General features: G+C 41.5%; 1 protein-coding gene across 1 annotated transcript in view; it reads right to left on the bottom strand.

The window, feature by feature from the left end:
- Positions 1–7,113: 7,113 nt before the first annotated feature.
- LOC143962364 (olfactory receptor 5G26-like) overlaps positions 7,114–24,326 on the bottom strand; it is a 32,505-nt gene continuing 15,292 nt past the window's right edge. Inside the window, exons 2-3 of the mRNA XM_077471658.1 lie at positions 8,282–8,429; positions 7,114–8,093 (exon numbers count right to left, since the gene is read on the bottom strand). Of these exons, the coding sequence (XP_077327784.1) occupies positions 7,485–8,093; positions 8,282–8,429 (757 nt within the window). The 3' untranslated portion in view covers positions 7,114–7,484. The remainder of the gene's footprint in view (positions 8,094–8,281; positions 8,430–24,326) is intronic.

The raw sequence follows: 24,326 nt of genomic DNA, 5'->3' as shown, positions 1-24,326 counted from the left end.
CGAAATTCTGAAATTTATTAACGAAATTTCGTATTTCGTATGAAATTCGTAAGCATAGAAATTCCCATAGGGTTCCCACCATCACTGTGCTGACTTCCTGGGGTTTTAACTTTTAGGTTCATGAACTTTTTGTAACAATTACGAATTTTCGTTATGATGAATTTATCATTATGAGGGGTTCCCACCATCCCTGTGCTGTGCTGAATTCCTTGGATTTTTAACTTTTAGGTTTGTTAACTTTTTGTTAATTACGAATTTTTGTTATGAATTTGGATCTGAAATTCATACACGAAATTTTGTATTTCATACGGAATTCGTATGCATAAAAATTAGTATTTTGGATTCGTACGAATGTACGAATTTCCGGAAATTCGTACAAATTCTCACTACTACATCACCACGACATCCTCACCACTACCCTAGGGCCATATTGTACCTTGACCTAAATAGAAAGGGTGATGTATAGATAATAGACACGTGCAATCGTTTTCATCCAAATGCATTTTCGTCTGAATTTCGAGTATTTTCGTTATCGTTTTAACAAATGATAACGAATGTGCAGAATCTGAAAACCAAAAGATCCAAAATAAACAAATGCTTTATTTTCGTTTTTGTTGTGACAATAGTTTGATATAGATAGGAGATTCGACATGACGCTGACAATAGCAATCTATGTCCATCGAACCTGTGGTCGAATGTGCCTAACCTTAGCTCTATTAGTCCAAGATTATTCTACATAGAGAGAAAAGATTCGACATAGAGAGAAACGATTCCACATTAAAGAGACAATAGCAAAAAAGGTGGTTGAATGTGCCTAACCTAACTCTATTAGTCCAAGATCATTCGACATAGAGAGAAAAGATTCGACATGAAGATTCGACATGAAGATTCGACTAAGCAGTTACTGGGAGTGGACATTCATGGTCAAATGCTCCGACCATAGGCTATAGAAGAATTCCAATGTTGGTTGACTGATTAATAAATATAATTATTACTAGTGTCATACATTAGAATACTACTATAGCTTTATTGGTTTGCACTAAAGTTATAGCGTCTACAAACTAGGGTGCATTTTCTGGAATTTACGCAGCCTTTCGTTTATGACTGCCTATCTCATTTCTGGAGGTGCTAAAATGGCAGGGCAGTACAACCCCCCCTCAATGACCCCATTTTGGAAAGTAGAAACCCCAAGGAAATTGCTGAGAGGCATGTTGAGCCCATTGAATTTTATTTTTTTTGTCACAAGTGATTGAAAAATGACCAAAAAATAAAATTACACAAAGTTGTCACTAAATGATATATTGCTCACACGTGTCATGGTTATATGTAGAATTACACCCCCCCCCCCAATACATTCTGCTACTTTTCCTCCTGAGTATGGGGATACCACATGTGTGAGACTTTTTGGGAGCCTAGCCGCGTACAGGACCCCGAAAAACAAATTACCGCCTTCAGAATTTGTAGGGTGTAAATGGTGATTTCACTTCCTCACTACCTATCACAGTTTAGGAGGCCATGAAATGTCAAGATAGCACAAAATCCCCAAAAATGACCCAATTTTGGAAAGAAGACACTTCAAGCTATTTGCTGAGAGGCATGTTGAGTCCATGGAATATTTTATATTTTGCCACAAGTTTATGGAAAATATATATATTTTTTTTTACACAAAGTTGTCACTAAATGATATATTGTTCAAACATGGCATGGTTATATGTGGAATTACACCCCAAAATACATTCTGCTGCTTCTCCTGAGTACGGGGATGTGTGGGACTTTTTGGCAGTCTATTCGCGAACAGGACCCCGAAAACCAATCGTCGCCTTCAGGCTTTCTAAAGGCGTAAAATTGTGATTTTACTCCTCACTACCTGTCACAGTTACAGAGGCCCTGAAACATCCAGATAGCACAACCCCTTCCCCCAAATGACCCCATTTTGGAAAGTAGACACCCCAAGCTATTTTCTGAGAGGCATGTTGAGTATTTTGCAGATCTCGTTTTTTGTCACAAAGTTTTGAAAATGTAAAAAATAAAAAAATAAAACAAATGTATTTTCTTTCTTCATTTTCAAATACAAATGAGAGCTGCAAAATACTCACTATGCTTCTTAGCAAATACCTTGGGGTGTGTACTTTCCAAAATGGGACAAATTGAACAAGGTGCCATAGATCACAAGTCTAAAGAGGCCCACCAAAACCCCATCCTAATGGACAAGATAATATGGAAAAACATTTGCTCCTCTAGGGAGAGGACTTTAACATGGGCAGGTGGCCATACAAAGTATACAAAATTACATCAAAATAATAATTCGTGATTTAATAATAAGAATTAAAAAAATTAACAATATTAAATACAATACAAATTTCATGTGTTTACAAACATAAAACGACAAATATACAAAATATATATCCTGTTACACTGTATACTTCCTCAATCCGACTGTATAACAAAACCCTAAGGTAGGCGGAATGCAACAACCCAACGTGTTTCAAGATCTTAGATAAACTCTCTTCATCAGGGGTATAGATAAATTGCATCAAACAGAAAACAAGAAATCTAAAAGCAGAACAACACAACATTTACTATCTATGTCAGTAGAAAACAATTAGATGGTATGTAGATAAATAAAGAAGAAGTTATAGGAACAAGGAGCAAGGAAAAAAAACATTTTTATTTATTTTACAACAAAAGGCATCACTCACCACTATAGTAACCAGAGTCAATACTCTGGACAGTATAGGGGATGCAGGATAGTGAAAAAAGGAACCCTCTATCCACACACTGGGAAATGTGAACCAGTGGAATCAGCAAACGTCACTCAAAAGACCCGTATGACGGAGTACTCACAAGGGACATCAATTAGTATGACCCTATAGGATGAACAAGACACTGTAGAGAGAGGGGGTATATTAGTACATTGCAAATGAATATTGCAATATACCAAAAATTATACAATAGTATACATATAACCCGACTCCAGTGGGAAGGTAAACATAATCATATAAATGAAAATGATAACTCATCCAGGTAGAGATTAGCAAATGCTAAATCCACCATTAAACCAAGAAATAATTATATATCAAACCCAGTGATTGAAGGATAAATGTGTATCGAGTATGCAAGCTTGCCCAGACCAAGAGAGTGAATAGCTCCAACCATCGAAAAAAATACCTGGTCTTCAGTATTCACCAATTATATGAGGGGAGCCCAAATTTGTTCTACATCAAACAGTCCACAGCCCAGAATGGACACATCTATACCAGCGGGTTGGATATATAAAGCAGCCAAGCCCTGAATAGAAAAGACATATGCAAATGCTGACGTTCAAAATGATTGAATATATAGAGCATGTTAATCCAAAAATACATATATAGATGGATAAGCTTCATAAACGTGCACAAACTATTGTATAGATACTTCATAAAGAATATAATAAGACTTACAGGACATATGTCAGATAGTTGCACCGGGCTCACGTCCTGAAACTTCCAGGACTGAGCCCAGACTAAATACAGCCAGTAATTGAGGTGGGGCGGGTCTTAGGGATGGTCCCATGTCAAGGGAACAGCCAATGAGATAGGTAGAAGGGCGGTCATAGACGTAATGGCACGAAGAGGCGAAGCCAGGCCCGCCGTCGTTATAGTAACGTACGTGGCATCACTGGAACCATTGCAAATGCCAGACGTTGTCATAGTGATGCGCGCGGTGTGGCATGCAAGCCCGCTGTCGCCATGGTGAAATGCGCGCCATTGTTCAAACCACCGCACAACTAGATGGATTGTCCCTCGGGGCGGCCATGTCCAATGGCACGCCCACCGCTACAATGATAGGCGGCCGCCTCCTGGAGCCCAGACAACGCCAAAACTTGGCGAGGAGCGGGCAACAGCAGCATGCGTTGGACAATTACCGTCCCGCGGCACAAACACACCCGGGCATGCGACCCAGCGAGCCAGATCACATGACCGAATGATCATAGGAGGCAGCCACACCCAATAGGCAAGCTGCTTCCTGTGCGTTGAGTGAGGACAGCGTCAGGGGTCACAGCAGCGAAACAGATCCATTGGACACTGCCAGAAGCCCAGGGGTAAAATAAAAAAAAAAAAAGGATGGAAATAAGATGGAATGAAATAAAATAAAAATAGTAAGGATAAAAAATGAAAAACAAAATGAAAAAAAAAATATATATATAATAATTTTTCACTCATTAAAGGGTTCCCATTTACTTTCCAAAATAGGGTCATTTTGGGGCAGGGGTTGTGCTATCTGGACATTTCAGGGCCTCTGTAACTGTGATAGGTAGTGAGGAGTAAAATCACAATTTTACGCCTTTAGAAAGCCTGAAGGCGATGATTGGTTTTTGGGGTCCTGGCTCCCAAAAAGTCCCCCACATGTGGTATCCCCATACTCAGGAGAAGCAGCAGAATGTATTTTGGGGTGTAATTTCACATATAACCATACCATGTTTGAACAATATATCATTTAGTGACAACATTCTTTAAAAATAAAATAATAATAATTTTCCCGAAACTTGTGGCAAAATATCAAATATTCCATGGACACAACATGCTTTTCAGCAAATAGCTTGAAGTGTCTACTTTACAAAATTGGGTCATTTGGGGGGGGGGGGGGGATGTACTTTCTTGACATTTCATGGCCTCCGAAACTGTGATAGGTAGTGAGGAAGTGAAATCACCATTTTACGCCTTTAGAAATGCTGAAAGCGATGTTTTGTTTTTGGGTCCTGTACTCTGCTAGGCTCCCAAAAAGTCTCACACATGTGGTATTTTTTTTTAACTGTGGTGGTGAAATCACCTCCTACAGCGCTGGAGTTACTGATTATCGTGAGAGCAAATGCTGTTGCTGTCAAGGTAAATAAATCAGTGTTGCAGCTGAATTTTCGTGCCTGATTTTTTAACGCAATATGTGCCTAAAAAATATATGCCAAAGCATGGGGGCAATCCGCCCCTAATGTTAGGAGCGAATTGCTCCTCCAACCCTGCCCCCATGTTTCAGCATCTATGCTCTTTTTTTAACTGTGTTGGTGAAATCCTCTCCTACAGCGGTGGAGTCACCGCTTTATGTATCACGGAAGCAAATGCTGTCAGAATAAATAAACCTGTGCTACAGCTGTATGGTGTACCTGCTAAACAAATGATGGTTACCAATAAAACAAAGTAACATTACAGTATAACAGTAAGACATACCATACCTGGAAAGCAAATACAATAAAACATAGTATAAATAAAACATTAAAGTTCTCAAATACAGTAACAATAGAGTGAGAACAATAGATATAGAACAATAGAGAGCAAACATAAGAGCGGACAATAGAGAGCGAACTTAAGAGAGAGAACAATAGAGAGAGAAGGAAAATAAAACCGCAACTATTTTTGGCTTTTTACATTTTTTCTGTGTTTTTTTTTTATCTTGCATTTTGAAATAAACTGTAAACTGTAAACGTTCCAGATTAGGGTCTCTCAAAATATGATGGCCATCTCATCTTTCGAGGCCCTTTGTTAGTGTGCCCTAGGACTGTGTAGTGCTGTACCCTACGCTAATACTCCACTAGTGAGTGGTAGCGTTCAAAACATTCACCAATGCAAAGACCAGGTTAGTCAGGACAAAAGGGACAATAAAAGTGGGTGTCATGCCTATATCTGCTATTTCTTCAGACACAACATCTTCTTTGGGGATTTCTTTGGGTAGGGGTACCAGGCAGGACATGCAGAAAATGTCTCTCATGCAGCCGGCTCACTGCATTTGGATTGGGAAGTCAGGCCACAGCACCATCTGGAAACAGAAGGTCTGTGATGATCTCTTCCTGAAATTTAAGGAAGGATTCAATTCTTCCTGAAGCTTTGTATAGCACATAAGCATTCAGCAGAGCCAATTGGAATAAATATACAGACACTTTTTTATACCAGCGTCTGGCCTTATGGGTAATTAGGTACAGTGCCAACAACTGGTGGTTGAGGTTCACCCCCCCATGTTAAGGTTGTATTCGTGGACACAGAGGGGTTTCTCCACAACACCAGTCGCCGTTTGAATTTGGACCGTCGTGTCTGTGTGAAGGGAGGACAGAACAAAAACATTCTTATCATCCCTCCACTTCACAATGAGCAAATAATTACATCTCAAGCAGGCTCTCTCCCCCAGCCTAAGACTGGAATCTACAAGCCTCTGGGGTAAGCCCCAGTGATTATATCACACGGTGCCACATGCACCAATTCCTTGATCAAACAAGTTACTAAAAAGTGTCACGCTTGTGTAATAATTGTACACATACAAGTGGTACCCCTTTCCAAATAAGGGTAACACCAAGTCTTGGAGTTTGCTTCCACTTTCCCTGCAAGGCCCTGACGCAAGGGACTGTCCTCTAATATAGAGCTGGTTAGCTTAAAGGACTTTTAATGGACTTGTATTATATCCAAAACATCCAATAGGTTGCACCACTACCCCATGTATTTTTCTTAAAGTTAATAAGGGGGCTGGAAGACCTCAAATATGAAGAAACGACTAGAAGCACTAAATGTATTCTCTATGGAGAAGAGACGCTAGAGAGGAGATACAATAGCAATATAAAAATGACCTCAATGGTGATTCTGACAAAGGGAATAACTTATTCAGTCTTAGGGAATGTAAGAAGACACGAGCCATGCAATGAAACTGTAGGAGAAACAGTTTTACCTTAAACTACATAGGGGTGTTTTCACTGTCAAGGCGGTAAGAATGTGGAATTCACTTCCACAATCGGTGGTGTCAGCAAGAAGTATTAATAATTTAAAAAAAAAACGCTTGGATGTGCATGTCAGTGAACACAGTATACGGGAAATTATTATGAACACGCACACCTACACAGGTTGAACTGGATGGACTGGTGTCTTTATTCAACCTTACCAACTATGGTAGCTATATGTTACCATGCCCCTCTTTACTCCAAATATTTTTTTAAAAATCCTCATACTCATATCAAGTGTGACCTGACATAATGTACATTTTCACAATGAATTCCTGAATTATTTTTATTGACAGAACATTATAAAATACTAATAAATTGAGACAGTTTCAAAATAGCTTAAGATAATAAAAGTATTATTTAATTTTAAAATATGTAAGGCTCTGATGTCACAAAATATATAGGCATAGCTTATTAAGTGATTAGTTCACCTGACCTTTAATGTTGAGGTTTTTAATTCATAGAAGGGACACTGTCAAGAATTTAAAAATGGTCTCTCCATACAGATACATTTAAAGTAAACACCATTTTTGATAAAAAATTTATTAAAAATCCCCAGAAAAGAAGTAATTTCATGTTTTTAAAAGTTCCATGTGTTAAAATCAACATAAATAGCATAAACTAAATGTTAATGGAATACTTTATCAAAAGTCAAAATCATTTTATGCTCTGGTAAAAAAAATAAAAATTAAAAAAAAAAATTAAAAAAAGGAAATCCAAGGCAGATGGTGTTATCAATCTTTTTGTTTTTTTAATTCTTGTTATGTATTGGTTGCAGAGGAATTAATGTGCATATGACTGCTCGAATATCTTGATTTCTTATGCTATAAATAAAGGGATTAAACAATGGGGTCACCACTGTGTAAACTACTGATATCATCTTGTTAAGGGTTTGTGAGCTGGGAACCAGATAAATTATTATTAAGGACCCATAAAACATAATCACTATGGAGAGGTGAGAGCTACAGGTTGAGAAAGCTTTCTTACTCCCAGTAATAGAGGACATACGTAGAATGGCTATGACAACACAACTGTAGCTCACTAAGATCAAAATAAATGGTATGACCATGATAGGGAACGAGAAGATGAATATTTCCATTTCAAGAACTGAAGTGTCTGAGCAAGCAAGGTCAACAAAGGGAGCAAGATCACAGAAGTAATGGTCAATGATGTTGGGTCCACAGAATTTAAGCTGAGTTAAAAGACTCATTGTTATCAATGTTGATGTAAAGCCAAGCATCCAGCAAAAGATTACCAGGGAATACTGAAATTTCTGGCTCATAATTTTGTTATAGAGCAAAGGCTTACATATGGCCAAGTACCGGTCATAGGCCATCGCTGCAAGAAGATAGCATTCTGACTACCTGATGCACAGTAGAGATAACTCTGAGCAATACAACCAGGAATGGATATGAAGGCTCCTTTCAGCCATATGATCTTTAGCATATTGGGCACAATAAGAGTTACCATCAACATTTCTGAAAACAAGAAATGTTTGAGAAAAAAATACATGGGGGAGGTAAGAATTGGTCTGGTTGAGAGCAATACGATAATCAAAACATCAATAAAAAGTGCAGAAGTATAAGCTACAAGTATAAAAATGAAGATAACAATCATTGATCTACCCAAGTCTTGAAAACCCAACAGGAGAAATTCTGTAATTTCTGTCCCATTCTGTTCACTCATTATTGACTTTCTGTGAATACAGAATCAGAAATCATGTTTTAGAATACATTTTCATTTTGTTTATTGTATTATTAAAAATGTTGCTAAGGTACAATTGGAAAACTATTGACCGAGCTCAAATGAATCAGTGGGCCAAACTGAGCAGAATAAAATGTAAAAAGGGCTGGGTTTTGTATACAGAGATTCATACCTAATTCATTCCAATAAAAAAAAAAAAAACAATTTGATAATTGAAATAAATTTTATCTCAAAGAAATGGTAAACTGGTTTTAAATTTTATCAATTGGAAGGCAGCAGGGGCTTTATGTAATTGAAATTCTTCAATTACAGCAGGCAAGAAAAAAGGAACAAGAAGGCCATATGTGGCCCAAAAAACACATGTCTGCTAGATACAATTTGCAGTGAAAATGTTTGCCTTCTTTAAAAGCTAACCATTCTTTTTTTTTGGTTAATTTATTTCTTTACTAACATCTGTTCATAATTATTGTATTACGTTTGAGATCTTAGGCAGCAAATAAATATGTTGTCCCTGAAGTTGATGTGTTGAAATTTGTTGTATACAGTATGGGACTGCATAGCTGCAGGGTGCCCACGCTGACCAGTGTCCTAAGCCAAAAGTGCCTACAATAGATATGTGAGCATTGGAACGTGCCCATGGAACAATGGAAGAGGGTGGTCTGATGAATCACATCATGTAAATGGCTGGGTGTGTGTGAGTCATTTATCTGGGAAAGAAATGGTATCAGAATGCAATTTTGGAAGAAGGCAAGCCAACAGTATGATGGGTTGGGCAAAGTTCTGCTGGGAAATCTTGGGTCCTGCCATTTATGTGAATACTCCTTGATACATACTACCTACCTAAACATTGTTCCCTTCGTGGAAACGGTCTTCCCTGATGGCAGGGACCCAAAATGGTCAAAGAATGGTGTGAGGAACACAACAATGAGTTTGAGGTGTTGACTCCAAATTTTCTAGATCTCAATTCAATGAAGATTTGGTGGCATTTGCTGAAAAAACAAATCCAATCCATGGAGGCACCACCTCACAACCTACAGGACTCTAGGCTGGGTTCAAACTGTTGCACGATGCGGCTCACAGCAGGGGCCTGGTGCATCCCTGTTCATCGTAGCACATGAATTCCATATGTGTGGGAAAAATTTAAATTCTCAAATCCTTTAATTTGAAAATACAGGCCAATAGAAGGAGGATTAGGAAATGTGCCATAATACAGTGGACAATAGTGACTATAAAAAGTCCTTACAAATCTAAAACTGAAAAAACAGAACATTGTTTATAAGTATCAAGACTTCTAGCTTCTAGCTGCAAGGAATCTCAGATATTTATTCAGTCTTTATGTGGAAACTGGATTAAAAAAAAAAAAAACACCAGGAATTATTTTCCCAATGGTCATAATTGTGTAGATTAGAGGCTGTGAAACTTTTATTCCAATGGGATTACATTTGTGTAATTTCTTTAGGGATGTATTCCTGTTGGTTTTACCACAGCTTTCTCTTTATTTTCCTTTGTCAAGCCAATAAACATAAAACAGTGGACTAGGATATCAAAAAAAAAAAAAAAATGAAACAAGATGACCTAGAACCCAAATCTGACCATCAGATGTTTATAATATAAAACGGCTATGGCTGCAGCATTCACCTTCTATTCACTACTGTTCCCCACAATAAATCCTTTCTACCACTAGATGTTCTTAGCCCTTGTACACACAGTCGGAGATTGCGACTACCAAATCCGTCGGAGTAATTCCGACGGATTAATTCCAGAAGAGGTCCGGAAGTGATGTTGCATACACACGGTCGGACTAAGTTGTCGGAAAATCCGATTGTACATAACGTGATGACGTTATTTCGTTACAACGGGACTACGTTCAGGCTAGTAGCCAATAGCTTTGGTCTAAGAATTTGATCTGAGCATGAGTGGCACTTTGTCCGTCAGAGTAGGCTACACATGATCGGAGTATGTCCAATCGGAGCATTTTGACGGAAAATATTTCCGGCAAGTTGGAAAAGTTGGTCTGACGGATATTCCGGCAGAAACCGTCCGATACAGACCACACACAGTCGGAATATCCGACAAAACGCTCCGATCGGATACATTCCGCCGGAATCTCTGACCGTGTGTACAAGGGCTTAGTGTTTTGTGTTTACATACCTGGATCCCAGAAGACTTAGGACATCAGGATGTTGTGGACCTACCCTTGTTCACTTACAGAGTAATGATGCAGAATGTGGCACCAACAGACATAGATTAAATTTCAAAGAGGAGCATCACCACAAGGTGGCACTTTGGATGAGAAAAAGTAATCAACAGTGCCATGTCCTGAATTGGAAGTATACAAGAATGATTGAACTCAAGATGGACTTTTTAGGCACCACAGTATACAAAACTATTTAAATAAAATAATTTATTGATACAAAGTTTTTAAAAAACAACAACACAACAGTGCAATTAAAATTGCTAGCAAGATAAGCTAGACAAACTCCCATATATAGACATCTTCAACATATTGTACCTCGACTTAAATAGAAAGGGTGATGTATATATAATAGGCCTGGTGTGGATTGGTGTCGTGGGTAGAGGAGCTTGAAAGCTCAATGCTCTACATGTTTCACGCTGAACGCGTTTCTTCAGGAGCTTCAGGTAGGTACTATAACAGTAATGGCAGATTCTGGGGAGCACTGCACTGCGTAGGCCAGAGGCCACAGCCACAGTAAGTAACGTGGTATAGCAGTATAAGATCCAGTTAATACCATAGCAAAAAGGGGAACAAAAATAACTACACTGTACTGTCAGTTGGACAGCAATATGTCAATATAATGTGGGGTCCTGTGGGACCCCCCAGTTTCACTGCAATGCTTTCCACCCCAGCATGTGTCACAGACTCCGCCACTAACTCCATTTAACCACTTCAGCCCCGGAAGATTTGGCTGCTCACTGACCAGAGAGCTTTTTACAATTTAGCACTGCGCTGCTTTAACTGGTAATTGCTAGACATGTGCATTCGTTTTCGTCCGAATGCATTTTCGTCCGAATTTCAGCTATTTTCGTTTTCGTTTTGACAAACGATAACGAAAGCACAAAATCCGAAAAACGAAAGATCCGACATAAATAAATGCTTTATTTTCGTTTTCATTGTTACAACAGTTCGATATAGAATAGGAGATTCGACATGACTCTGACGATAACAATCTGTCTATAGAACCTGTGGTCGAATGTGCTTAACCTTACCTCTATTAGTCCAAGATTATATAGAGAAAATATTCGACAGAGAAAAAAGATTTGACAGAGAGAAAAGATTCTGCAAGTTACTGTCCTAAAAAGTGTTTGGGGACCCGGGTCCTGCCCCAGGGGACATGTATCAATGCAAAAAAAAGTTTTAAAAACGGCCGTTTTTTCGGGAGCAGTGATTTTAATAATGATTAAAGTGAAACAATAAAAGTGTAATATTCCTTTAAATTTCGTAGGGGGGGGTTGTCTATAGTATGCCTGTGAAGGGGCGCATGTTTCCCGTGCTTAGAACTGTCCCTGCACAAAGTGTCATTTATGCAGGAAAAAAAGTCCTTTAAAATCACTCGCAGCTATTATGAATTGTCGGCTCCGTAATACAGAGAACACTCATTGAAAGTCATTGATAAAAAAATAAATAAATAAATAAAAAAAAAAGCGTGGGGGTCCCCCAAATTCAATTTCCAGGCCCTTCAGGTCTGGTATGGATATTAAGGGGAACCCTGCCTCAAATTTAAGAAAAAATTTGACGTGGGGTTCCCCCTAAATATCCATAACCAGACCCTTCAGGTCTGGTATGGATATTAAGGGGAACCCCGCATCAAATTTAAAAAAAATTTGACATGGGGTTCCCCCTAAAAATCCATACCAGACCCTTTATCCGAGCACGCAACCTGGCAGGCCGCAGGAAAAGAGGGGGGGACGAGAGAGCGGCCCCCCCTCCCTCCTGAACCGTACCAGGCCACATGCCCTCAACATTGGGAGGATGCTTTGGGGGTCCGTGACCCCTCAAAGCACCTTGTCCCCATGTTGATGAGGACAAGGGCCTCATCCCCACAACCCTGGCCGGTGGTTGTGGAGGTCTGCGGGCGGGGGGCTTATCAGAATCTGGAAGCCCCCTTTAACAAGGGGACCCCCAGATCCCGCCCCCCCCCCTGTTTGAAATGGTAAGGGGGTACAAAAGTACCCCTACCATTTCACAAAGAAAGTGTAAAAAATGGTTAAATAAAACAAACACACTTTTGAAAAATTCCTTTATTAAAAATAAAAAAAAGATTCCAGCGGCGGTAATCCACTCTTGCTATCCAGCGACGGACGGTCAGCTCTCCATCGATGTCTAATGTCATCCAGCGCAGCGCAGCATCCTTCTTCTGTCTCCGTGGAGGAGACACTACAGACATTCCGGCGGCTTGACGTTTCTTATATAGGGTGGGCGGGGCCACCCGTCACCTGACCCCGCCCCCCTCTGACGCAAGGGGAAACCCGGGGTTCCCTGTGACGTAGGGGTGACCCGCACCCCTCTGATGTAACACAGGCAGGTTTCCGTTACATCAGAGGGGGGCGGGGTCACCCATACGTCACGGGGAACCCCGGGTTTCCCCTTGCGTCAGAGGGGGGCGGGGTCAGGTGACGGGTGGCCCCGCCCTCCGTATATAAGAAACGTCAGCGCCGGAATGCCTCCAGTGTCTCCGTGGAGGAGACAGAAGAAGGATGCTGCGCTGCGCTGGATGACATTAGACATCGATGGAGAGCTGACCGTCCGTCGCTGGATAGCAAGAGTGGATTACCGCCGCTGGAATCTTTTTTTATTTTTAATAAAGGAATTTTTAAAAAGTGTGTTTGTTTTATTTAAACATTTTTTACACTTTCTTTGTGAAATGGTAGGGGTACTTTTGTACCCCCTTACCATTTCAAACAGGGGGGGGGCCGGGATCTGGGGGTCCCCTTGTTAAAGGGGGCTTCCAGATTCTGATAAGCCCCCCGCCCGCAGACCTCCACAACCACCGGCCAGGGTTGTGGGGATGAGGCCCTTGTCCTCATCAACATGGGGACAAGGTGCTTTGAGGGGTCACGGACCCCCAAAGCATCCTCCAATGTTGAGGGCATGTGGCCTGGTACGGTTCAGGAGGGAGGGGGGGGCGCTTTCTCGTCCCCCCCTCTTTTCCTGCGGCCTGCCAGGTTGCGTGCTCGGATAAAGGGTCTGGTATGGATTTTTAGGGGGAACCCCACGTCAATTTTTTTTTTAATTTGACGCGGGGTTCCCCTTAATATCCATACCAGACCTGAAGGGTCTGGTTATGGATATTTAGGGGGAACCCCACGTCAAATTTTTTCTTAAATTTGAGGCAGGGTTCTCCTTAATATCCATACCAGACCTGAAGGGCCTGGTAATTGAATTTGGGGGACCCCCACGCTTTTTTTTTTTTTTATTTATTTATTTATTTTTTTATCAATGACTTTCAATGAGTGTTCTCTGTATTACGGGAGCCGACAATTCATTATAGCTGCGAGTGATTTTAAAGGACTTTTTTTCCTGCATAAATGACACTTTGTGCAGGGACAATTCTAAGCACGGGAAACATGCGCCCCTTCACAGGCATACTATAGACAACCCCCCCCTACGAAATTTAAAGGAATATTACACTTTTATTGTTTCACTTTAATCATTATTAAAATCACTGCTCCCGAAAAAACGGCCGTTTTTAAAACTTTTTTTTGCATTGATACATGTCCCCTGGGGCAGGACCCGGGTCCCCAAACACTTTTTAGGACAGTAACTTGCAAATTAGCCTTTAAAATTAGCACTTTAGATTTTGAACGTTGGAGTCCCATAGACTTTAATAGGGTTCTAAAGTATGCTATATAGTTAGCTCCGTCGAATCTTCTTTATACATTCGACAGACACCATAAGCCTTCCAAGACAGATTCGACCGTAATTCATGTGGATTTTCGGACGAATGCAATTTTTGAACGAAAAACGAAATAAATAAAAACGAATTTCGGGAGTAACTAAATAAATTAAGTTTTCAGACGAAAACGAAATTCCGAAACGAAATATTTTACTCTGCACATGTCTAGTAATTGCACGGTCATACAATTCTGTACCCAAACTAAATTTGCGTCCTTTTTTCCCACAAATAGAGCTTTCTTTTGATGGTATTTGATTGTCTCTGTGATTTTTTTTTTTTTGCGATATAAACGCCAAAACTGTTGGAAAAAAAAATCCAAATCCAAATCCAACCTCAATTTTAGTCATACATTTAGGTAAAAAATGGTACAAAAAATTGCAATAAGTGTATATTTATTGGTTTGCGCTAAAGTTATAGAGTCTACAAACTAGGGTACATTTTCTGGAATTTATGCAGCCTTTCGTTTATGACTGCCTATCTCATTTCTGGAGGTGCTAAAATGGCAGCACAACCCCCCCCTCCCCCCAAATGACCCCATTTTGGAAAGTAGACATTGCTGAGAGGCATGTTGAGCCCAATGAATATTTTATTTTTTGTCACAAGTGAAAAATACAGTAACAATAGAGAGAGAACAATAGATATAGAACAATAGAGAGCAAACATAAGAGCGGACAATAGAGAGCGAACATAAGAGAGAGAGAAGAAAAATAAAACCACAACTATTTTTGACTTTTTAAATTTTTTCTGTGTGTTTTCCTTTTTTGCACTAGGGTCTCTCAAAATATGATGGCCATCTGATATTTCGAGATCCTGTGTTAGTGTGCCCTAGGACTGTGTAGTGCTGTACCCTATGCTAATACTCCACTAGTGTGTGGTAGCATTCAAAACATTCACCAATGCAAAGACCAGGTTGGTCAGGACAGAAGAGACAATAAAAGTGGGTGTCATGCCTATATGTGCTATTTCTTCAGACACGACATCTTCTTTTGGATTTTCTTTGGGTAGGGGTAGGGGTACCAGGGAGGACATTTAGAAAATGCAGCCGGCTCACTTCATTTGGATTGGGAAGTCGGGCCACAGCACCGTCTGGAAACAGAAGGTCTGTGATGATCTCTTCCTGAAATTTAAGGAAGGATCCAGTTTGTCCTGAAGCTTTGTATACCACATAAGCATTCAGCAGAGCCAATTGGAATAAATATACAGACACTTTTTTATACCAGCGCCTGGCCTTACGGGCAATTAGGTACGGCGCCAACAACTGGTGGTTGAGGGCCACCCCTTCCATGTTAAGGTTGTATTTGTGGACACAGAGGGGTTTCGCCACAACACCAGTTGCCGTTTGAATTTGGACCATCATGTCTGGAAGGGAGGACAGAACAAAAACATTCTTATCATCCCTCCACTTCACAGCAAGCAAATTATTACATCTCAAGCAGGCTCTCTCCTCCAGCCTAAGATGGGAATCTACAAGCCGCTGGGGTAAGCACCATCGATTATATCACACGGTGCCACATGCGTCAATTCCATGATCAAACAAGTGACTAAAAAGTGGCACTCTTGTGTAATAATTGTCCACATACAAGTGGTCCAAATAAGGGTGACATCAAGTCCCACACAATCTTACCAGCGCTTCCTATGTAGTCTGGGCAGTTCTCCGGCCCTATGTAACTATCTCTTCCCTCGTAAACCACAAAACTATATGTATAGCCTGTTGCTCTGTCACAGAGTTTATACATCTTGACCCCGTATCTGGCACGCTTGCTGGGAAGATACTATTTGAATGACAAATGGCCAGAAAACTTAAGCAGGGACTCATCAACGCAGACAACTTGAGTAAACAAGGCTGGAGTAAACAAGGCTGCAAACTGCTGGTTCAAGTGGTTTACGAGGGACCGAATTTTGTATTCAGGGTCACCCCGAGGATGACAGAGTTCATTGTCATTGAAATACATGAACCGCAAGATCTGCATATGGTGAATTGGGTCAGCGGCCCAATATTAACACGACTCACTTTTTTTAGTTATGCCCATGAGGAGGGATAGGCCTAGGAAATTCTTACATTTTGAGACTGTAATAGGTCTCCAATGTCTGGAAAGGGTCAACTGGGGATTAGCGGTGATGAATTGACCAGCATACAAATTGCTTTGTTCCACAATAGATCTATAGAGATCTTCCGTGAAAAACAGCGAATAAAAATCAAGTGACGTAAAATCAACTGTTTCCACCTGAATTCTGGGTTGGCCAGTGAATAGGGGAAGTGCGGGTGCTGCAGAAGTGGTGGGCTCCCAATTCGGATTGGCAAATGCAGCAGGAAGGGCACTATGGGTTTGACAGACTTGTCTTCGCCTTCTTGGTGGCTGCGGGACACTAGTTGTGCTAGCCACCTCACCAGCTTGAACTACACTTATGGAACTCGCCACGTCACCAAGTGTTACTGCAGTGCTGGATGTACGACCAAGATGTACTAAGACTCTGGTGCTTGCCAGTTCACCAGAAAGATGAGCAGCACTAGTACTGCCTCTCTGCTCTATACGAGAGCCCTACGGCTCTTGCACCTCAACAACAGCTGAAGAATAGGGTCAGGTACACCTGACCTTGGCAGGGACCACTACTCCGTCATCAGAGCTATCTGTCAGGGTGCCGCTGCTGTCTACAGGTTCGTATTCTGAGCCTGAATCTGACAGATGGGTGAGTTCCTCTTCTCTCTCATCTGTCATGCTCAGAAACATGTAGGCCTCTTCACTAGTGTACCTTCGATTTAACATTTTGGCCTCTAAATTTACTGGTACAACTAGTGAGACTCACAGGAAAAAAGAACACTTGACTGACAGCAACTGCTTCAAATGCTACCAAAAAAACTGTTAGGGTTCACAGGGATCAGGCCTGACTCTGCAAATGCTGCAGTTATGTGTTTAGTGTTTTGTAAGTGACAGTGATCGATTAATACTGCACTAGGGTGGGCTGTGCTGGGCGGAGGGGCTAAACGCAGGTGCTAGCAGGTATTTGGGCTGATCCCGCTAACGCTACATTTTTGGGAACCCTAAACTATTGGGGACGCTAATATAGTTCTGAATAGAGCAAAGATTTTGATCCGTTCAGACACTATACTACTAATGGAGGTGTATGGTGCATTCCTGGGTAATAGCGCTACTGCCACTAATCTGACGTTGCCTGGGGCGATGCAGACCCTAACTGATGCTAAAACCTAACTGATATCACCCGCCGGGTGATCAGGGGGTTAAACCTTTTATTAGGTAATGTACCGCGGGTGCCCTGATGCTATAAAAAAATAACTAACTAACCAGGGTCACCTGGGACACTAATACCTTTATTAGTAGACTATAGGGGGGTCCCTAGATCTATCTGGGCCTACTACTAAGTACCCTAATGCTGATTAGTGTCACAAATGACACCAGTACAGTGATCAAAGAAAAATATGAACACTGCACTGGGTGACACAGTGACGGGGAGTGAAGGGGTTAACTGGGGGGTGATCTGGGGGTGAAATGTGTGCCTGTGTGTACTGTGTCAGGTTAGTGTTGGTGCAACTCACATTTGCATGTCCTCTCTCCTCTCTCTGGAACGGAAAAGGATTCCAGAGAGGGAGATGACATCACGGATGACGAAGCATTTCATTCGTCAGAACCAATCAGCAAATCCAGGCAAGAAATCATTGGTCCAGGCCTGGAGACTGATCGGTTCTGAAACTAATCCAATCATCGCGGCCACCGTAAGGTAATGTTGTTTCGCCCACCCATGCTATAATAAGGCTTACCTGTAGGTACTGGAAATATCTCCTAAACCTGCATGGTTTAGGACAGTGATGGCGAACCTTGGCACTCCAGATGCTTTGGAACTACATTTCCCATGATGCTCAACTACACTGCAGAGTGCATGAGCATCATGGGAAATGTAGTTCCAAAACATCTGGGGTGCCAAGGTTCGCCATCACTGGTTTAGGAGATATTTACCATATATACACTTGCACCGATGTCATCCGTACATGTGCACTGCAAAAAGGCCATGATCATACCATTCCTATAGGGCCCATGCCATTGGCTCCTGCACACGTGTGCGGGAGTGACGTGACTGGAGTGGGTGATATTTGGAGACAGGATTGGTGATGTAGCTCAGGGCAGAGTTGTGGATGGCTTTGTATGTTGCAATCTTCCTAGTGGATACAGAGACTGCAAAGAACCCTTTCCTTCTCCCAAAAAGTTTTAGATTGACTTTAACTACTTCCGCTCTAATACCAGCATAACCCACATGGACCAAAGCTATTTTTTAAATTGAAAAATTTACATTCTTTTGGATATATATATATATATATATATATATATATATATATACAGTATCTGACAAAAGTGATTACACCACTCACATTTTTGTAAATATTTTATTATATGTTTTCATGTGACAACACTGAAGAAATTACACTTTGCTACAATGTAAAGTAGTGACTGTACAGCTTGTATATGTTCCCTCAAAATAACTCAACACACAGCCATTAATGTCTAAACCACTGGCTACAAAAGTGAATACACCCCTAAGTGAAAATGTCCAAATTTGGTCCAAAGATTTTGTGTGGCCACCATTCTTTTCCAGCACTGCTTTAACTGTCTTGGGCATGGAGTTCACCAGCGCTTTACAGGTTGCCATTGGAGTCCTTTTCCACTTCTCCATGATGGCTTCATGGAGCTGGTGGATATTAGAGACCTTGCGCTCCTCCACCTTCCGTTTGAGGATGCCCCACAGATGCTCAATAGGGTTTAGGTCTGGAGACATGCTTGGTCAGTTCATCACCTTTACCCTCAGCTTCTTTACCAAGGCAGTGGTCATCTTGGAGGTATATTTGGGGTCATTATCATGTTGGAATACTGTCCTGTGGCCCAGTCTCCGAACAAAGGAGATCATGCTCTGCTTCAGTATGTCACAGCACATGCTGGCATTTATGGTTCCCTCAGTGAACTGTAGCTCCCCAGTGCCAGGAGCACTCATGCAGCCGCAGACCATGACACTCCCACCACCATGCTTGACTGTAGCCAAGACATAATTGTCTTTGTACTCATCATCTGGCTGCCCCCACAAACAATTGACACAATCTGAACCAAATAAGTTTATAATTTTATCTTGGTCTCGTCAGACCACAGGACATGGTTCCAGTAATCCATGTCCTTAGTCTGCTTGTCTTCGGCAAACTGCTTGCGGGCTTTCTTGTGCATCATCTTCGGCTTCCTTCAGGGATGACAGCCATGCAGACCAATTTTGATGCAGTGTGCAACATATAGTCTGAGCACTGACAGGCTGACACCCCACCCCTTCAATCTCTGCAGTAATGCTGCCAGAACTTATACATCTATTTCCCAAAGACAACCTCTGGATATGACGCTGAGCACGTGCACTCAACTTCTTAGGTCGCCAATGGCGAGGCCTTTTCTGAGTGGAACCTGTCCTGTTAAACCGTTGTATGGTCTTGGCCACTGTGCTACAGTTTCAGGGTCTTGGCAATCTTCTTATAGCCTAGGCCAGTGATGGCGAACCTTGGCACCCTAGATGTTTTGGAACTGCATTTCCCATGATGCTCAAATAGACAGCAGAGTGCATGAGCATTATGGGAAATGTAGTTCCAAAACATCTGGGGTGCCAAGGCTCGCCATCACTGGCCTAGGCCATCTTTATGTAGAGTAACAATTCTCTTTTTCAGATGGGAGAGGCAAGGGAAAAGTGGGAGGAGGGGGCAATAGAGCTAGAGAGCAGGAGGTCTTGGGAGGAACAAAGAGAACGATTACAATTACCATTGTTATTGTTAGTAATCTGAACTTAATTTGTTGGGTGAGTTGAAGCCATTGGAGGGGTTGGCAGAGAGGGGTAGCAGTCATTGAGCAGTTTGTATGGTGGATGAGTCTGGCAGCAGCGTTCATGATGGACTGAAGGGAGATTTCCTATATAAAGGTAAGCCAATGAGAAGGGAATTGCAGCAGTCAAGGCGGGAAATGACTAGGGAGTGAATTAGAACCTTTGTGGTGTCATTGGTTACAAAGGGGTGTATTTTGGAGGTGTTGCAGAGATTTGGACAGTGATTGGATGTGAGGCTAAAAGGATAGACCAGAGTCCAGCATTACACCTAGAACCTTGGCATGCGGGGATGGGCTTATAGTTGTGCCATCAATCTGGACAGAGAGATCAGGGGCAGGGGCATGTAGGGGAGGAAAAATTATGAGATTGTAAGTTTTCTGGAAGATCTGAAACATATTTACTCCACCATAGGGCTACACAACGCTATTGCATCACTATCATAGCGCTACACGTTTCCCTCCCACAAGGAAATTATTAATAGGATCATAAGGCTCTCTTAGGCAAAATTTATTATAGGTTGTGTAGTCCTATGGTGGTGTAACTATACTTCAGATCTTTCAATAAATAAGCTTTTTACTATGGTGACCAGCCCCCCTTGTTTTGTGAAAGAGTGATATGAACAGCAGGTGAGAGATAGGCAGGAAGAAAAAAAAAAGAAGAAAGAAAGCCAGGAAGGATGTTAACATTGGAGGGAAGAGCTGAACCTCCCTGCCTTTCCCTTCTCCCAATTAATTCCCCTCTTTCTCATACTTTCATTCTTCTCCCCACCCCCCATTCCCTTTCTATTCTTTTTTTTTACTCCATTTTGTTTTCCCTTCTCCCCTTTCTCTTCTGTTTCTTAATTTTCTTTTGTAGACCTTTACTGGCTTATTGTTAAAAAAAAAGATCTCAACAGGGTGAAGACCCTAATACTATGGCAAGCCTGTATTAGAGATGAGCCCATGGTTCAAGTCAAACTTGAACATTGGGTGTTTGCCGTTCATCGAATTCCGAACATTATGGGGCATTCGCAAGGAAATTCGAGCACCCACGGAACCCCCTATAATGCACTGCGAGATTGCAGTGCATTGACGGCTGCTGATTGGCCAAAGCATGCTTTGGCCAATCACAGGGTGCCTTTGGCCAATCGTGGCTCAGGGGGCTAAGTGCATGCCCCACACTATGTAAAGCTGCTAACATAGCGGCGGTATATAGTGTAATGAATGAGAGCAGCAAAATTACATTTCTAAAGGAAAAAAATTTCAATTAAAACAGTTTGCGGCTATAATGTATTGCTGTATCCCGGCAATATACATAAAAATGACTGAAACAAGTTTCCCTTCCCCACCAATCAATTACCTGGCCCTTCAGGTCTGGTATGTATTTAAAGGGGAACCCCCCGCCAAAATAAAAACAATGGCATGGGGGTCCCCCCAAAAATCCATACCAGACCATTATCCGAGCACATAACCTGGCAGGCCACAGGAAAAGGAGGGGGCGATAGAGCCCCCCCCCTCCTGAACCATACCAGGCCACATGCCCTCAACATAAGGAGGGTGCTTTGGGGTCATGTGACGTCACATGATGTCAGAAGGAGGTGGGGTCACCTGGTTACATCATCGGGTGGCCCCACCTTCAGCTTTATAACAGCTGTCATTTCGAACAGGCTGCAGTTGTAGGACGCCTCCCATGGGAGGCAGAGTTTTTATTTTTTCTGGGTTTTTTTGGTCGTCAAAGCTGTGAATGAAGATGGATTTACATTGAGGGACACCCTACCCGCAGACCCCTACAAGGGTTGTGGGGAAGAGGCCCTTGTCCCAATCAACATGGGGACCAGGTGTTTTGGGGAGGACCCCAAAGCACCCCCCATGTTGAGGGCATGTGGCCTGGTACGGTTTAGGAGGGGGGGCACTCTCTCAATCCCCCTTTTCCTGTGACCTGCCAGGTTGCGTGCTCAGATAAAGGTCTAGTATGGATTTTGGGTCCATGCCATTTTTTTTTATTTTGGCATGGAGTTCCCATTAAAAATCCATACCTGACCTTAAGGGCCTGGTATAGGTTTTGGGGGGCCCCCACGCCATTTTTTTTTTACATTTTGACTGATAATGGCCTGGTAATGGACTGGGGGGAACCCACGCTTTTTTTTTCAATGACTTTTACCTATATTGCCGGGATTCGGCAATACATTACATTTGCAAGCAACTTTAAATGAAAATGTTTCCTTTAGATATTGAATTTTACCGCGGGACTGTTATGAACATGGGAAAGATGCACTACTTTACAGGCAGACTAAGGAGACCCCCAGGCACAATATTCAAAGGAATAGTTCATTTTTATTGTTTCACATTATTAAAATCGCTGCTCCAGAAAAAATGGCCATTTTTAAAACTTTTTATTTGCATTAATACATGTCCCTTGGGAGAGGAGCGGGTCCCCAAACTGTTTTTATGGCAATAAGTTTCATATAAGCCTTTAAAATGAACACTTTTGATTTTTCACATTCGTGTCCCATAGACTTTAACGGTGTCCGCACAAATTTTTTGCCTGTTTGCATGTTCTGTTGAGAACCAAACCAGGGGGGTGTTCGGCTCATCCCTAGTCAGTATATACACGATTACATGTCCAATAAATTCTTTTTTCTTGCAGATTATATGTTTTTGGTTTCAAATTATAGTAATTGTCTAGTGACCTAAGGGGAGCTGGACTAAATACCTGATTGCCATAAAATGTATTATTTACCCTGTATCTGGTTGGATTAAATAAAGTAAAACAAAAGAAAAGAAAGAAGTAAGGAAAAGGTACAACTTTCCTGGCTTAACAGGGGCAGCAGAAGTTTTACTATAATCTGCTTTAGTAATTATAATGCCGTGTACACACGGTCTGACTTTTCCGACGGCAAATGTGTGATCGGAGCTTGTTGTTGGAAATTCCGACCGTGTGTAGGCTCCATTCGACAGTTTCCATCTGAATTTTCGTCGCACAAAATTTGAGATCTGGTTCTCAAATTTTTCAACAACAAAATCTGTTCCAGATTCCAGATTCCAAATTCCAATCGTGTGTAGACAATTCCGACACACAAAGTGCCACGCATGCTCGGAATCAAGCAGAAGAGCAGCACTGGATTAATTTTTCTCGGCTCGTCATACATGTTTTACGTCAACACATTCTTGAGGTTCGGAATTTCCGACCAACTTTGTGTGACCGTGTGTATGCAAGAGACGTTTGAGCCAACATCCGTCGGAAAAAAACATGGGACCATGTCCGATTGTGTGTATGCGGCATAACATTAAATATCACCATGTGTTTGTCTATTATTTTTTTGTTTTTCTAGTTCTTATTTTGCATCCACCTTATAATTATTAGCATACTCATGGCATCTCGAATTTCCTTATTTCTTATACTGTATATGAAGGGATTGAACAAGGGTGTTACCACGGTATACATAATTGACATGACCTTGTTAACCGATTGTAAGTGTCCTTTTGATGGGACCACATAAATCATCACTAGGGTTCCATAAAACATACCTACCACAGAGAGGTGTGAGCTGCATGTTGAGAAGGCTTTTTTCCTACTAGTAATAGACGACATACTAAGAATAGCTATCAAAACATAGATGTAGCTTGTTACAACCGAAATAAAAGGTGTCACTATTATAGGGATGGCTAGGATTACTATTTCTCTCTGAAGAACCGAGGTGTCTGAGCAAGCAAGATCCACAAGTGGTGCAAGATCACAGAAGTAATGGTTGATGGTGTTGGGTCCACAGAATTCAAGTTTACTCAGAAGATACAATGTGATCAGCTGTGATAAAAACCCAAACACCCAGCAAAAGACAGTCAGATTATGCTGAAAATTCCGGCCCATAATTCTGTTGTAGAGCAAAGGCTTACATATGGCCAAGTACCGGTCGTAAGCCATCACTGCAAGAAGATAGCACTCTGTACTGGCGGAAGCACAATAGAGGTAACTCTGAGCAATGCAGTCAGAGATAGGAATGGTGGCCCCATTTAGTCATATGACCCGTAACATGTTGGGCACAATGAGGGTCACAACCAAAATTTCTGAATACAAGAAGTTTTTCAGGAAAAAGTACATGGGAGAGCTAAAACATTTTCTAGTTGACACTAGTTGGATTA

Source organism: Lithobates pipiens, unplaced genomic scaffold (genome assembly GCF_037356315.1).
Source record: "Lithobates pipiens isolate NorthernLeopardFrog02 unplaced genomic scaffold, aLitPip1_a1.2 Scaffold_8, whole genome shotgun sequence".
Classification (NCBI taxonomy): domain Eukaryota; kingdom Metazoa; phylum Chordata; class Amphibia; order Anura; family Ranidae; genus Lithobates; species Lithobates pipiens.
Note: the sequence above shows the minus strand (reverse complement) of the source record. Positions and strands in the feature narration are given on the sequence as shown.